Consider the following 15,441-nt stretch of genomic DNA (forward strand, 5'->3'; position numbering starts at 1 on the left):
TACCAATACCAGATCAATGTGGAAGGATATGAGGTAGATACTATGTGTACATGAATGGAGCTACAGTATATACAGGCAGTACCAATACCAGATCAATGTGGAAGGATATGAGGTAGATACTATGTGTACATGAATGGAGCTACAGTATATACAGGCAGTACCAATACCAGATCAATGTGGAAGGATATGAGGTAGATACTATGTGTACATGAATGGAGCTACAGTATATACAGGCAGTACCAATACCAGATCAATGTGGAAGGATATGAGGTAGATACTATGTGTACATGAATGGAGCTACAGTATATACAGGCAGTACCAATACCAGATCAATGTGGAAGGATATGAGGTAGATACTATGTGTACATGAATGGAGCTACAGTATATACAGGCAGTACCAATACCAGATCAATGTGGAAGGATATGAGGTAGATACTATGTGTACATGAATGGAGCTACAGTATATACAGGCAGTACCAATACCAGATCAATGTGGAAGGATATGAGGTAGATACTATGTGTACATGAATGGAGCTACAGTATATACAGGCAGTACCAATACCAGATCAATGTGGAAGGATATGAGGTAGATACTATGTGTACATGAATGGAGCTACAGTATATACAGGCAGTACCAATACCAGATCAATGTGGAAGGATATGAGGTAGATACTATGTGTACATGAATGGAGCTACAGTATATACAGGCAGTACCAATACCAGATCAATGTGGAAGGATATGAGGTAGATACTATGTGTACATGAATGGAGCTACAGTATATACAGGCAGTACCAATACCAGATCAATGTGGAAGGATATGAGGTAGATACTATGTGTACATGAATGGAGCTACAGTATATACAGGCAGTACCAATACCAGATCAATGTGGAAGGATATGAGGTAGATACTATGTGTACATGAATGGAGCTACAGTATATACAGGCAGTACCAATACCAGATCAATGTGGAAGGATATGAGGTAGATACTATGTGTACATGAATGGAGCTACAGTATATACAGGCAGTACCAATACCAGATCAATGTGGAAGGATATGAGGTAGATACTATGTGTACATGAATGGAGCTACAGTATATACAGGCAGTACCAATACCAGATCAATGTGGAAGGATATGAGGTAGATACTATGTGTACATGAATGGAGCTACAGTATATACAGGCAGTACCAATACCAGATCAATGTGGAAGGATATGAGGTAGATACTATGTGTACATGAATGGAGCTACAGTATATACAGGCAGTACCAATACCAGATCAATGTGGAAGGATATGAGGTAGATACTATGTGTACATGAATGGAGCTACAGTATATACAGGCAGTACCAATACCAGATCAATGTGGAAGGATATGAGGTAGATACTATGTGTACATGAATGGAGCTACAGTATATACAGGCAGTACCAATACCAGATCAATGTGGAAGGATATGAGGTAGATACTATGTGTACATGAATGGAGCTACAGTATATACAGGCAGTACCAATACCAGATCAATGTGGAAGGATATGAGGTAGTGTGTGTGTGCGTGTGCGTGTGTGTGTGTGTGCGTAATGTTGTGAATGTGTGTGGGTTTAGTGTGTCAGTCTAGTGTGTGTGTATGGTGTGTATATATAGTATTGTGAGTGTTCATTGAGTCAGTTCAAGATAGTCTGGGTAGCCATTAGTTAACTATTTCGCACTCTTATGGTTTGGTGGTAGAAGGTGTTTCGGAGCCTGTTGGTCCGAGAGCTAATGCTCAGGTAACGTTTGCCGGACGGTAGCAGAGTGAACAGTCAGTCTATGGCTTGAGCACCTGGAGTCTTTTGGCAATTTTCCGTGCCTTCCTCTGATCTGACATAACTGAATGTTATCAGGTCTAAGTCATTATATTTAAAGAGTCAGAATGTAACCAATCATAACCTGCTCAGGGCCTGGGATAGGGTTACTTATGACACTCAAATGAAGACTGACCTCACCATTTGGTTAGTAGTCCTAATGTATATCAAGCAAACACAGACAGACTCACCCGGGTTGCACTTGTGGTGGGGATCTTCAACAGGCAAATGATGATCCTCAAACTGGAGTCCAGGGGACACTGAGAGAGACGTCATCACATTCTTCATAAGGCTATAGCTCTATATTGATCACAGTTAAAAAAAACAATCAATGCAGCCTATATGCAGAGCGAGGTCCAGTACCTTCAGAGGCAGCACAGAGGGTAGTTTAGTGAGGAAGGTCTGGAACTGATTGCAGATGGTGGTCCACAAATTGCTGGGGGAGTCCATGGGCAGGGACTCCATGAAGGTGGCGATGTTCTCCAGGCAGTGCAGCATGGTGCCCCCTGCTGGTAGACTCTTCTTGTTGTTCAGACCCTGAGGACAGTGGCATAAATTATAACAGGGTTACAATTTATTGCCATAGAGCCCTTACCAGCTGTAACACTTTTGTTTAAAAATATATTCTAAACGTGGTTTGGACTATTGATTGTTATGAGCCAAAGGAGTGAACTGAGATAGACTATCATAAGTGCTATTGCTTTAACATTTTAACAGTGTAAGATTGCTAAATAAAACAAACCAAGTTAATAGTGCAGAGTAAATATTGGGAATAACCATGCAGAAGCATGCTCTTCAGCAGTACTCATTATCTGCTTTAGTATCACGCTATCCAAACAGCAGTGTTAGTCTTGTCAATTTATACAAGAGCTCCTCCTGCTGGATACATGATGAAAGTGAAGATTTTTCTTGAGACTCAAGACAGAGGGCTCGATTCAATTCAAACTCTGGAAGATGTGCGTTGTTGCGCGATTGAAATTTAAAGGTAATTTCCGAAAGAGCCGACATATGCAGCATTTACTATGAATGCGAAAAAAAATGATTTTAATGTCAATCGCGTTGTAACGCTGATCTTCTGTGTTAGCGATTGAATCAAATCAAATTTTATTTGTCACATTTGCCGAAAACAACAGGTGTAGACCTTGAAATGCTTACTTACAAGTCCGTATCCAACAATGCAGTTTTAAGAAAATAGAGTTAAGAAAATATTGACTATATAAAATAAAAGTAAAAAATAAAAAGCCCATACACAAACACACACCGCATAGAACCTTCAGCCAAGTGCTGAGCTTTAAGCATTACACTAAGCAGGAAAACGTCCCACCTCCAGTAGCTGGTTCAGTGCAGCCACAGAACTCAGTTCATTAAAATCAATCAGGGAAAAGGCCAATGTTCTCAGAAAACCTCCATCTGAAAATGCACAGAAAAGAATGATGGTAAGGATCCAACCATATCCCTCAGAGAGCTGCTCCTAACAGCAGACATGTTGTGGTGTGTATGAGTAGACCTTTAATGTTGCTCTGGAAGAGCTGGGGCAGGATGCCATTGGGGGCCAGCTGATGGAACACACAGCGGAGGAACTGCTTAGCCACACCTGCTGCATTGCCAGGGATCAGCATGCTACACCAACAGAGACATCAACACACATAGAACGTCTGCACCTCATGTTGGCATATATTCTCATTTGTGTACAAGAATACAGCCAGCGTCAACAAATCATCAGCATCCACATTACACCTGAGTTTAGCACACACAATATAATAATATACTAGGTATGTCTATTTGTGATGTGTCATACCTCTCAGCTTGCCCAGAGAAATTAGCACTAGACGCCAGCCTGAAAGACACAAATCTGAATTTAACATCGGAGACATGACAGAGAGTGTGCAAAAATGTTACTGAACAATCAGGTTTGTGTATGTCGAAGTATAATAGGGTTGGTACAGGAGCTGCTGTAGTTGCCAGACCTGCCCACAGACTGCATGATGTCCAGCAGCAGTGGAGCGGCCTGGTCAGGGCTGAGGTGGATGAACATGGAGAGCACCACCACTGCCAGGCCCAGGGTCTCCTCATCATACTCCTCTAGCACCGCACCACAGTCACGACACCTGAGTGACCACACAGTATTATCATTAATAACACTGAATAACCATTCATGTACACAGTGTCTGCGATCCTGAATGGCACACCAGTCAGTGTTGGTGGTTGGCGGTAGGTTCTCTCACCTGTCAGTCATGGTGGTGGGCTGGTCATCAATGAACTCCTCAGGGGCAGGCACAAACATGCTGACTGTACTGGGGGCAGATAGGAGGCTGGTCTTGGTGGGGCCTGTAGAGAGAAACACTAAAATCAGCACAGTCAAACCCAATCATTGAAAATCGGTTTAGATGTTTTTCCCTCTGGAGAGGTGGACCAGAGATAGTTAGCAGTGACTAACCTGTCTCCCAGGTGCTGATGTTGTGAGGGGCACTGGACTGGTGCTCCAGCTGTCTCTTCATCAGCTGGCTCATGGTTAGAGCTCCCAACGACCCTCGCTTTGCCTGACGGTACTGAGCTGGGGGTGCGACAAACACACACCCAAAGGACTGAGCTGCCTGGTACTTTCCCTCTATCGCCACTATTTTAATTTCAATGTCTGGTTTACTTAAATTGCAACTCCATCACTTTTCAACCTCATTTTCATTATCTCCAGCACAATGCCAGTGCCAACATATGTGACAACGATGCATTTCTACCTTGTGCTAGAAACTCATTGCAGGTTTTGAAAGTCCCTGTTTTTTACTTTTAATTCTACCCTGTGATGTCACAGAGAATCATTTTTTTAGGATCTTTCTTCTTATATTTTTAACCACTGATCATAGAAATATGCTGTTTCACATGTGACTCTTTTCAGGAAACTAGGCGTGTGTCGCATGTTACTACATCACTGGAGCACCATTTGAACATAAACTTTTTTGGGACAGAAATGCCTTCTGGAACATGTGACCTGTCATATGCCTTAATAACAAACGTGTATGCCATCTGTAAATACAAATAAAATTGTTAAATTACAAGCCTAGTTGGTTTAGCCATGGGAAAAGTCAGCAGCCTCCCGAGTGGCACAGTGGTCTAAGGCATTGCATCGCAGTGCAAGCTGTGCCACTAGAGATTCTGGGTTCGAGTCCAGGCTCTGTCGCAGCCGGCCGCGACCGGGGAGTCCCATGGGGCGGCACACAATTGTTTAGGGGAGGGTTTGACCGACAGGGATATCCTTGTCTCATCGCGCACTAGTGACTCGCGGGCCGGGCGCAGTGCGCGCTCACACGGTCACCAGGTGTACGGTGTTTCCTCCGACACATTGGTGCGGCTGGCTTCTGGGTTGGATGGGCAGAGTGGCTTGGTTGACTTGTGTTACGGAGGATGCATGGCTCTCGACCTTGGCCTCTCCTGAGTCCGTACGGGAGTTGCAGCGATGAGACAAGACTGTAACTACTACCAATTGGGGTGAAAAAATGTAAATAAAACATGTCAGCAACTTTGTAGCTCAACACTGATTGGCTGAGATAATGAAGGGCTGGACATGCTGAGAGATGAGTTTGGATTGGTCTGCATGTAGCACACTACATGTCTATAATATGAGCTGGTCAGTATGTGTAGGTAATCCTTTCTAACGCAGCTTTTTTTTAAAGATATCACGTAGTAGAACTGCATAAGTGCTCTCCAATTTCTGGAGGACCGAGTTTTGAAATCAGTGGAATTAGAGCGTTTGATTGTAAATATGCAGAAGGAGTCGAAAAAAGAACACACAGGCTGTTGTATAAAACACCTGTCTCTAGATTACATCTTCAAACTAAGGGCAACCATGGCATCCATGACAGAGAGGGAGAAGCTTCCATCCATATATACGGGTAAGAGAGTCCAGCTAGCTACAGTTTCAGATATTACATGTTTCTAATTTTGTCAGAAAGTCATTTTCATTTCAAGTTAAAGTGTACTGTAGGGTAGTAACGTTATGAGTTGGGATTATGGTTCATTGTTTAGTTAGCTAGCTACATGTCTAAACAAAAGACTCCACTATGCAAATACCTATTTCAATAAAATGTTTATGATGTCACTGCGACATCTGTCGCTGGCAGCTGATAAATTCGCTCTGGCAACCTATTCCAATTTCAGAGTACTTTCGTCTGAGTGTGCCAAAGCACAGAATAACTGACACATTTATGAACGCTCAACATCCATTGAATATGGCCGATGTTAGTAAACGTTGGCAAAAAATGTAATTAAATTGTAGCCAGCAGCACAGTTGCAGTCACCAACGCTCTGGATAACATAAAAACAGCCTAACTAGCTCTGCAAGGGCGAGTAAAATGGTCAGAGTGAGCTGTTCTCTCATTGGTGTCTGGAAGTAGCTAGTCAAAGTCAGCCAGTTAGCTTGGGTGCTTGACTGCTGTTGTTAGGTCAGAACGCTTGGATCAACCCTACTTTTTGTCCAGAGTGTCCTGTCTGCAATCTGAATGCTCCGAGAGCGGAACACTCTGAATTTACGGACTGCCAATTTTTAACACACCCGTAGTATAAACTAGCCTTTAGTCTTGAAATCTTTGGCTGTTTAACACATAGCCTCACATGTGAATCATTAAAGAGATGGGTGGGGCTAAAGCTGTGAGATGCTGAATGGGTGTAGACAAAGAAGGTACCAAAACATTCAAGGAACATTTTCTCAAAAGTGGGGTAACAAGTTTATCAACTTTCAAAGCAGAATTACTTTCCCATTGTTCCTCAACTGCAGTGGATGGTATACCATTTTCTAGCTCTGAGTCTCTAATTTTATCTAATGTAAAAAAAAACACAATTTCAAATTTTGCAACATAAGACCAAATCGAACCGGTCGGTCACATAATGTAGACACTGGTTTGGTGCTGGAGATGATGAATATGCGGTTGAAAAGTGGTGGAATTGCCCTTTAAAGCAACTGTCAGGAAAATGGGGGGGTAGAAGACACTCACAGAGGTAAATATAAAAATGAAATGATTTAATGGCTTAGTTGCGTATATTCATTAATTTATATATAGTCAGATTGGTAGAATCCTGATCTATTGATCAGAAAAATAAAATAACCATGAAAAAACTGCACTGGTGTCTTAATAAACAAAAGGCAGAGAAAAACACTACTAAAAAATAGTATTTTACACCTTTAAAAGTCAAGGCCAAATGTCTGAACAGTGTAAAGTTCCTGGTGTAATGACCACACCTGTTTTTTGGGGTGATTTAAACACATGACAATGTGGAAGTATTTGGATCCTACTTGATACTGAAGAGCGGTTGCTTGTTTCTGGGATAGCAGCTTCAAGGGTGGGGGCTGAGGCGGATTCCCGTGGCTTTTCCAGGGTAGAAAGAACTTTGTGATCTGCAAGGCAATGTGGGTGAGTGATGGTGCGGAATAGTGGCTGCTTCAGCATCTCAGCCTCCTCCTTACCTCACATGTAGACAACTGGTTAGCGCATGGGATGCTGCAGACACCCAACGCCAATACAAATGTAGTGTTGAGCTACAAGTAATTAACTGCAAGTATACATTGAGTCCTAGTGAAAGAGCAATCGAAAATGAAGATGTGGTTTATTGATGTACTATTTAGTAAAAAAATATTTCTCATTTAGGCTATTACTAGTTCTTATATGGACAGCTATTTATGGAAAGTGTGTTGCAGTAATTTGAAGGGGCTGTACTGATATTTACTCGGTTTCTCAGACTTTCTTTTACAGTAGGCTTTTCAGAAGTTTACCATGGGTTGGAATGGGAAAAGGGAGAGACAAAGCCACAGGACAGGAAACAGCAATGGTGACCAGTTGACTAAAGATTTGAGGTAGCATGGATATGCGACTAGACAATTTATATTTTGATCATGTGGTTCTGCAATTCTAAGCAGACACTTTAGTAGAACACTTATTTTATCAATCATATCTCATAATCCCCCTCAAACCTTAGAGATGTCATCACTGAAACACACATACATCCAAAGGCACATTGTGCATGAAGTCAGCATACTTATCTCAGGGGCACAGAAAAAGGATACAGCAGCTGTAAGTCCATGCAGAGGGACCCCTCTCTCTGGACTTAGGCTCCTGTCTCCCCGGACCCTGGTCTCTCTTACCTGTGTCAGTGGGCTGCTCACCCAGCTTGTCCAGGGTGTTGAAGGAGATGTCTAGGTACTCTCTCTGGATGGCGCTCACAGCTATCTTCCTCTGCTTGCGTTGCCGGGGAACTATCTGGATCTTAAACTCTGCCTCACCGTTCTCATCATCATCATCGGGTTTAAAGTCACTGTCATCAAGGTCCTCATCATCTTCTTCATAATATTCCTCTTCGTCATTGTTGTTCCCCTCCAGAGAGGTGAGGGGTTCAACTGTGTCCTCAGGGATGTCCAGGAAGATCATCCTGCCAGAGGGACTGGTCCCCAGACCCACCCCTGCCTTCAAGTCCTCAGGATGCACAAAGTCATCCAGGGAGGTGTCAGGGACAGCAGGGGTCTTCCTCAGCAGGTCCCTCTTCTGTTGTAAGCTGAGAGTCATGGGGCTCTCCAGGCCAGGGTGCTCTGACCGGTCAGGCAGCTCCAGGGAGGTGGTGGGGGTTGCATAGCATGGCCTCCTCTGTAGAGGCTGTTGGGGGCTTTCTTTTGATGGGGAGTCTGTGGTCCTCTTCTCCTTAGAACAGTCCTCCACGCTCACCTGCACCATGGGGGACAGGCACACGGTGCTTCTGCTGGCAGGGGAGGCAGTGGGCCTGGCAGGGGAGGCAACGGGCTTGGCAGGGGGGGCAGCAGACCTGGCCGGGGAGGCAGGGGGCCTGGCAGGGGAGGCAACGGGCTTGGCAGGGGGGGCAGCAGAACTGGCCGGGGAGGCAGGGGGCCTGGCAGGGGAGGCAACGGGCTTGGTGGGGGGGGCAGCAGACCTGGCAGGGGAGGCAGGGGGCCTGGCAGGGGAAGCAGGGGGCCTGGCACTCCCATTCAGCCTGGGGCCCATCACCATGTTCAGGTCAAACTCCTCGTCACTCTCCACGATCCTCAGTGGTGGTAGGGGCTCAAACACCAGGGAGTCGCTGTCGGACATGGAGAGGATGGAGTGCTTCTCTGGGATTGAAGTGCAGTCGGAGGAGAGGTCAATGAGGTCCTGGTCCTCCTTCTCTGCAGAAGAGCCGCCTGTAAGAGGGGAGTCCAAGTCGGCCTTGTCCTCAAACGTCTCCATGCAGCTGAGGCGCACCTCTGGGATGACAGGCCTGGAGCAGTCTGAGTGGCCCCCCCGGGTTCCTGAACGGTCCTGGTGGTCACTGCCCTCTGCTCGGCCTGAGGAGCCGTCTGACGAGCCCTTCCCATGGCCCCCTGTCCGCCTGGGGTGGGAAGTGGTGGAGGAGGGGGGCCCGGGGAGACCATGCTGCAGGTCACAGCGGTCTATGCAGGACTTGCGTCGGTGCTCGTCCAGGTTGTAGAGGATGGAGTCAGTGTTGGAAATGTCCAGGGACTTCTGCTTGTGCATGGCCTGCAGACGCTTCTTCCTGGTGCTCTCCTCCCTCACACAGTGCAAGATGTTGTCCTGCACTGCACTGGCCTCGCGGTACTCAGACAGCTCAATTTCACCTGACGCAGACAAAGAGAGGATCAAAAGATAGATCATATCTGATTGGGAAAATCTGTGAATGCTCAATTCATGTCAGCGAAGCATTTAAGTTCAATTAATGTAATTGCTGGATAAAATAGGTCATCCTTTGAGACGATTTTCATACTTTTCTGGGCATTCAGCTCTACCGGCTGGTACTTGACAGACTTGCTGCCACCGATTCTTTTCAGACGGGCAAAGAAGGTCTGAGACTCCTTGTTGCCTGCTCCAGTTGGTGTGTCATGAACGTCAGACTCATCAAACACACTGTCCTCCTCTGAAAAAAACATCATACACATTACAGATGTAGGATCTTAATTTCATCAGTCTTTTGTTGCTAACTATTTTCTTGCACTGCAGGAAATGCGGATGAGCTTTGTGATTTACATAAATTCACTGAAAACCCACATTAACACACAAGTTATATTAACAGTATTGCCTTTTCATGCAGACTATTTTTTGGCCAGCTAATAACCTAACCACCGATCAAGCAACATTATGGACTAAATTTTCAAATCCTGTTGCTGAAGGATTATTTTGCTGCAACAATATAAGTCAAATTAAGATCCCTGTATTTTTGGGCTTTGACGGAGACCTGGATCACCCAAGAGTACAATGCTACTCCAGCTGCTCTCTCTTAATTTCTCTCATAGTCCAAGAGCATCTGGTCATCGTGGTAGGAATCTCCTATGTGGAGATTAGATTTTTTCTCCCTCCCTCACCTGTCCATCTCCTCATTTGAAGTCCACTCAAGCTTAACATTGTTGTCATCTACCGCCTACCAGGTGTCCTTAGAGAGTTCCTCAATGAGCTTGAAACCTTGATAAGCTCATTTCCTGATGATGGCTCACTGCTCTTCGTACTTGACGACTTCAACCTCCTGACATCTGCCTTCAATTCGTTTCTTTCCAACTCTCTCTTTCCCCTCCTTGCCTCTTTTGACCTCAGCCTTTCCCAGTGCCCTCCCACTCACAAGGCAAACAATATGCTTGACCTCATCTTTCCCAGTCCCCTCCCACTCACAAGGCAGACAATATGCTTGACCTCATCTTTCCCAGTCCCCTCCCACTCACAAGGCAAACAATATGCTTGACCTCATCTTTCCCAGTCCCCTCCCACTCACAAGGCAGACAATATGCTTGACCTCATCTTTCCCAGTGCCCTCCCACTCACAAGACAGACAATATGCTTGACCTCGTCTTTCCCAGTGCCCTCCCACTCACAAGGCAGACAATATGCTTGACCTCATCTTTCCCAGTGCCCTCCCACTCACAAGGCAGACAATATGCTTGACCTCATCTTTCCCAGTGCCCTCCCACTCACAAAGCAGACAATATGCTTGACCTCATCTTTCCCAGTCCCCTCCCACTCACAAGACAGGCAATATGCTTGACCTCATCTTTCCCAGTGCCCTCCCACTCACAAGACAGGCAATATGCTCCTTCTCACTCCTGTCTCCTGATTCTGCCTCTTGGACCCTACTCTGCGTGCAGCTGAGCAAAAATTTTAGAAAACTAAACTTCCGGAGGATCTATCATCCTTTCACTCCCTCCTCTCTACCTTCTCTTCCTCTGTATCCGCTGCTAAAGCCACTTTCTATCACTCTAAATTTTGAGCTTCTGCCTCTAACCTTGGAAACCCTTTTCCACCTTCTCCTCCCTCCCTAATCCTCCACCGCCTCCTCCTCCCTCTCTGCAGACAACTTTGTCAACCACTTTGTCAACCACTCCTCATACACTCAGCCTATTGAGTCCTCTGGTCCCATGTCCCATGTGAGGTACCCTACGCCTTAATCTCTTTCTCCCATCTCTCTCCAGATGAAATCCTGCGACTAATGAAGTCCGGCCTTCCGACAACCTGCTCGCTCGACTCCCTCCCCTCCTCCCTTCTCCAGACCATCTCTGGAGACCTTTTCCCATTCCTCACTTCCCTCATCAACTCATCCCTGACCACTGGCTGAATCCCCTCTGACTTCAAAACGTCCCGAGTCCCTCCCCTCCTCCTACACTCGACTTCTCTGACGTCAAAAACTACAGACCGGTATCCCTTCTTTCTTTTCTTTCCAAAACACTTGAGCGTTCCGTCTCTGACCATCTCTCTCGCTATCTCTCCCAGAGCGATCTTCTTGATCCTAACTAGTCAGGTTTCAAGACGGGTCCCTCAACCGAAACTGCTTTTCTCTGTGTCACGGAGTTTCTCCACACTGCCAAATCTGACTCTCTCTCCTCTGTTCTCATCCTTCTAGATCTATCTGCTGTCTTCGACACTGAACCATTAGATCCTCCTCTCCACCCTCTCAGGGCTGGGCGTCTCAGGCGCTGCACACTCTTGGATTGCATCCTACCTGGCAGGCCGCTCCTACCAGGTGACATAGAGAGGATCTGTGTCTGCACCATGTATTCTCACTACTGATGCACCACATACTCTCACTACTCTCTATACACCAAGTTACTCGGCGCTGTCATGTCCTCCTTCATGCTCTACAACGTCCAAAGAATACGACCCTACCTCACACAGGAAAAAGCGCAGGTCCTAATCCAGGCACTTGTCATCTCCCGTCTGGACTACTGCAACTCGCTGTTGGCTGGGCTCCCCGTTTGTGCCATCAAACCCCTGCAACTTTTGCAGAATGCAGCAGCGGTTCTCAACCTTCCCAAGTTCTCCCATGTCACCCCGCTCCTCTGCACACTCCACTGGCTTCCAGTCAAAGCTCGCATCCACTACAAGACCCTGGTATTGCCTACGATGCAACAAGAGGAACTGCCCCTCACTACCTTCAGAGCTCCCGAGTGGACTGCATCTCAGGCACTGCATCTCAGTGTTAGAGGTGTCACTACAGACCCTGGTTTGATTCCAGGCTGTATCACAACCGGCCATGATTGGGAGTCCCATAGGGCAGCGCACAATTGACCCAGCATCGTCCGGGTTAGGGTTTGGCTGGGGTAGGCCGTCATTGTAAATAAGAATTTGTTCTTAACTGACTTGCCTAGTTAAATAAAGGTTAAATGCTGAAACCCTACACCCCAATCCGAGCACTCCGTTCTGCTAACTCTGGTCTCTTGGCCCTCCCACCCCTACAGGAGGGCAGCTTCCACTCAGCCTAGTCCAAGCTCTTTGTCGTGGCACCCCAATGGTGGTACCAGCTTTCCCCCTGAAGCTAGGATAGCAGAGTCCTTGCCCATATTTCCGAAAACATTTGTAACCCTACCTCTTCAAAGAGTATCTTAAATAATCCCACAGCACCACCCTCGCATCCACTCCTCACTTTATTGAGGAAAATGTACTTACTATGACTGTGATATGTGGTTGTATCCCTGAGCTATCTTATGATAAATACAGTAACTGCAAGTAGCTCTGGATAAGAGCGTCTGCTAAATTACTCAAATGTAATGTAAATGTAATGTATGTCCAAAACTCTCCATTCTTATTCCTGATCATTTAAAATAAAAGCCTATATTTACAATCCAGGCATGTGATAATCACTGTTGTCCCCACCTTTCTCTTTCTCGTTGTAGCGGCTGATGTTGGAGTTGTCACTATAGAGGGGTCCAGCAGTGGCATGGGGTCTACAGCTGTGGTACTGGGCATTCAGGGTGTTGATGGTGATGTGGATCAGGTGCAGAACCCCTTTACTCACATCCATATCCCTGTAGGGGTACTGAGACCACACACAGGATTGATAGAAGTGAAGGGTAAGAGAGTACAAAGCAACTTAATAGATATAGATTAGCTGTCCTCAATATTACATTTCCACAATTACAGGTAATCAATTATAGACACACTGCATCTATAAAGTTTACAATGTAAACACATTCACATAGTGAATAAGATTTCATTATATTCCAACTGTGGGTGGTGTGTACCTTGTAGAGGATGACCAGCAGGGCTTTGAGCCACATCTGTCTGATGTGTGGCTGCAGGGCCCAGAGAGAGCAACGCGGCGGCTGCTGGAAGTAGTGTCTGAGCTGGGGGCAGGTGCAGTACTTCAACACCTGGACCACCAGGGGGAGCAGCTGCTTCCCCAGCCCAATGTTGTAGTCCATCACCTGGAGGAGATATCACATCACACCAGGTTCTTCTTGATGCTTGACAGATTGTCATAATTCACATCATTCAGCGGCAGCAACACAATACTTAAAACTTTACAATGGGAAACAATCTGAAAAACTCCCATCTTTCATGTACTCCCAACTGAAGCAGGATTTCTCTCGGGATTAAACTCTAGATTTACTCAAGCATTGTCTTTAAAACAAATGTTAGAACTAGTACAGCATTAACACAGAGTCATTTATAGGGTTAATGATATCCTCTAACCTGTGCGATGCCAGCGATGAAAGCATTGAAGCAGGTGGAGGTCCTCATCTTCTGGGGTGCGATCATGAAGCAACTCTCCTGCTGGTCATAGCCCAGCAGTAGATACAGATGGCGCTTCACCGAGTTGAAGGCCTTGGCACTGCCGATGTCTGCCTCAGCACTGCTCTTGTCTTTGGCCATGAACTTCATGAGTACCATGATGAGCTGGTGCACCGTCTGGTGATCTATCCCAGCATCCTCTGGGAGCAGGTCCCTGATGACCGAGTCATCCTCCATTGAGGGGCTGTGGCCTTGGAGAGGGGCCAAAGCATCAGGGTTAAAAGGCAGGAGGAAGTGTGCTGCCGACATGGGAGCGGATGGAGAGGAGAGGGGCAGTGAAGCAGGGGAACAAAGCTCGGGGGAGGGTACGACAGTCATCTAACTTGGTCTACATTTGGCCGGGTGATTACCTATATGGACGTCACTTTAACATTGTCATGGAATATGTCAAATGCAAACAGAAAATGTGACAAGCTATCAAGATAGCAAGAGTAACGGACAACCCACTGGGCACAGATGTCAGTTCAACGTCTACTCCACATTGGTTCAACCTAATTTCATAGAAATGGCGTGGGAACAACATTGATTCAACCAGTGTATGCCCAGTGGGTATCTATGAATTTTGGATGAAAAGCAATGGATGTCAGTGAAGAGCAAACATTGCTTTTTCATCAAGTTTCCTGATGCCCATCAACTTTATCAGTAGCCATAAGTTAGTCATATGATGCGATTATGCTGAAGGGAATGTTGATCTGTTTCTATATTTAGATTTGGATTGTTATTTACCTGGCAGGACTTTCTCTATCATATCTCCCAGAGTCGGGGCAGAGTGCTCTTGCCTCGTAAGCCTTAAAGCTAAAAACCACACATGAAGAATGCAATTTAGGAGAATGTTCTTGGGAGGTAGCACAGGACACAAGTCTGAGCTTCCAGATAACCCTATACATCCCAATGTCTCACACCATTCACATAAAGTGATCCTAATATGTATTTGGATGCTGAGACTTTTCCGAGTTATTCTATTAATAATTTCACCTCCACTTGCTTACTCAAGCTCAACAACCACACAGTCTAAAGCCAACAGTAAACCCCCTCTCCCAGAAACTCAGACCGCATCCTGTGCAGGGTCAATGAGGAAATCACAGAGAAGACAAACCTCTTACCTCCAGCAAGATAACAAATCACTGAGAAAATATGCAATTGAGTGAAACAAACAGGAATAAAGATTTTGTAGGTATACTAACAGAACAGAGAGGTGAATTGATGACGAGAGGAACAGTAGAAGCATGGGACAGACAAAAGCTGAGACCTACGGACTAGTAGACTAACCAACCGATGGACACTCACGTAGTCGGTTACACAGAGTCTCTGGGAGGGAGAAGGCTCGCTTGGTTGTGGACGGGCCCTTGATGCTGTCACGGAGGGAACGCACACTCTTCTGGCGGTTCCTGGCAAAGCGCGCCCGTCTGATTTTCCACATCGCTGCATCACTAAGGTTGGCCACGTTGGTACGCACAGCTGTGATGGCTGACAAGGAGAGGCAAGGAAGGAAAGATAAATAACATACATCAACGTGCCGATGTCTCATAACACTTAACACACCTCCACCACACGAACATGAA

At 45.9% G+C, this 15,441-nt stretch overlaps 1 protein-coding gene across 1 annotated transcript in view; it reads right to left on the reverse strand.

Moving 5' to 3' along the window:
• LOC139383589 (protein unc-79 homolog) overlaps positions 1–15,441 on the reverse strand; it is a 76,276-nt gene that overhangs the window by 6,680 nt on the left and 54,155 nt on the right. The window contains exons 25-40 of the mRNA XM_071128159.1: positions 15,167–15,346; positions 14,606–14,674; positions 13,781–14,070; positions 13,330–13,512; positions 12,962–13,124; positions 9,594–9,743; positions 7,969–9,447; positions 7,123–7,224; positions 4,276–4,392; positions 4,064–4,166; positions 3,806–3,946; positions 3,637–3,675; positions 3,346–3,458; positions 3,163–3,248; positions 2,202–2,375; positions 2,030–2,098 (exon numbers count right to left, since the gene is read on the reverse strand). Of these exons, the coding sequence (XP_070984260.1) occupies positions 2,030–2,098; positions 2,202–2,375; positions 3,163–3,248; positions 3,346–3,458; positions 3,637–3,675; positions 3,806–3,946; positions 4,064–4,166; positions 4,276–4,392; positions 7,123–7,224; positions 7,969–9,447; positions 9,594–9,743; positions 12,962–13,124; positions 13,330–13,512; positions 13,781–14,070; positions 14,606–14,674; positions 15,167–15,346 (3,458 nt within the window). The remainder of the gene's footprint in view (positions 1–2,029; positions 2,099–2,201; positions 2,376–3,162; positions 3,249–3,345; positions 3,459–3,636; positions 3,676–3,805; positions 3,947–4,063; positions 4,167–4,275; positions 4,393–7,122; positions 7,225–7,968; positions 9,448–9,593; positions 9,744–12,961; positions 13,125–13,329; positions 13,513–13,780; positions 14,071–14,605; positions 14,675–15,166; positions 15,347–15,441) is intronic.

The sequence above is a fragment of the Oncorhynchus clarkii genome, chromosome 25 (genome assembly GCF_045791955.1).
Source record: "Oncorhynchus clarkii lewisi isolate Uvic-CL-2024 chromosome 25, UVic_Ocla_1.0, whole genome shotgun sequence".
NCBI lineage: Eukaryota > Metazoa > Chordata > Actinopteri > Salmoniformes > Salmonidae > Oncorhynchus > Oncorhynchus clarkii.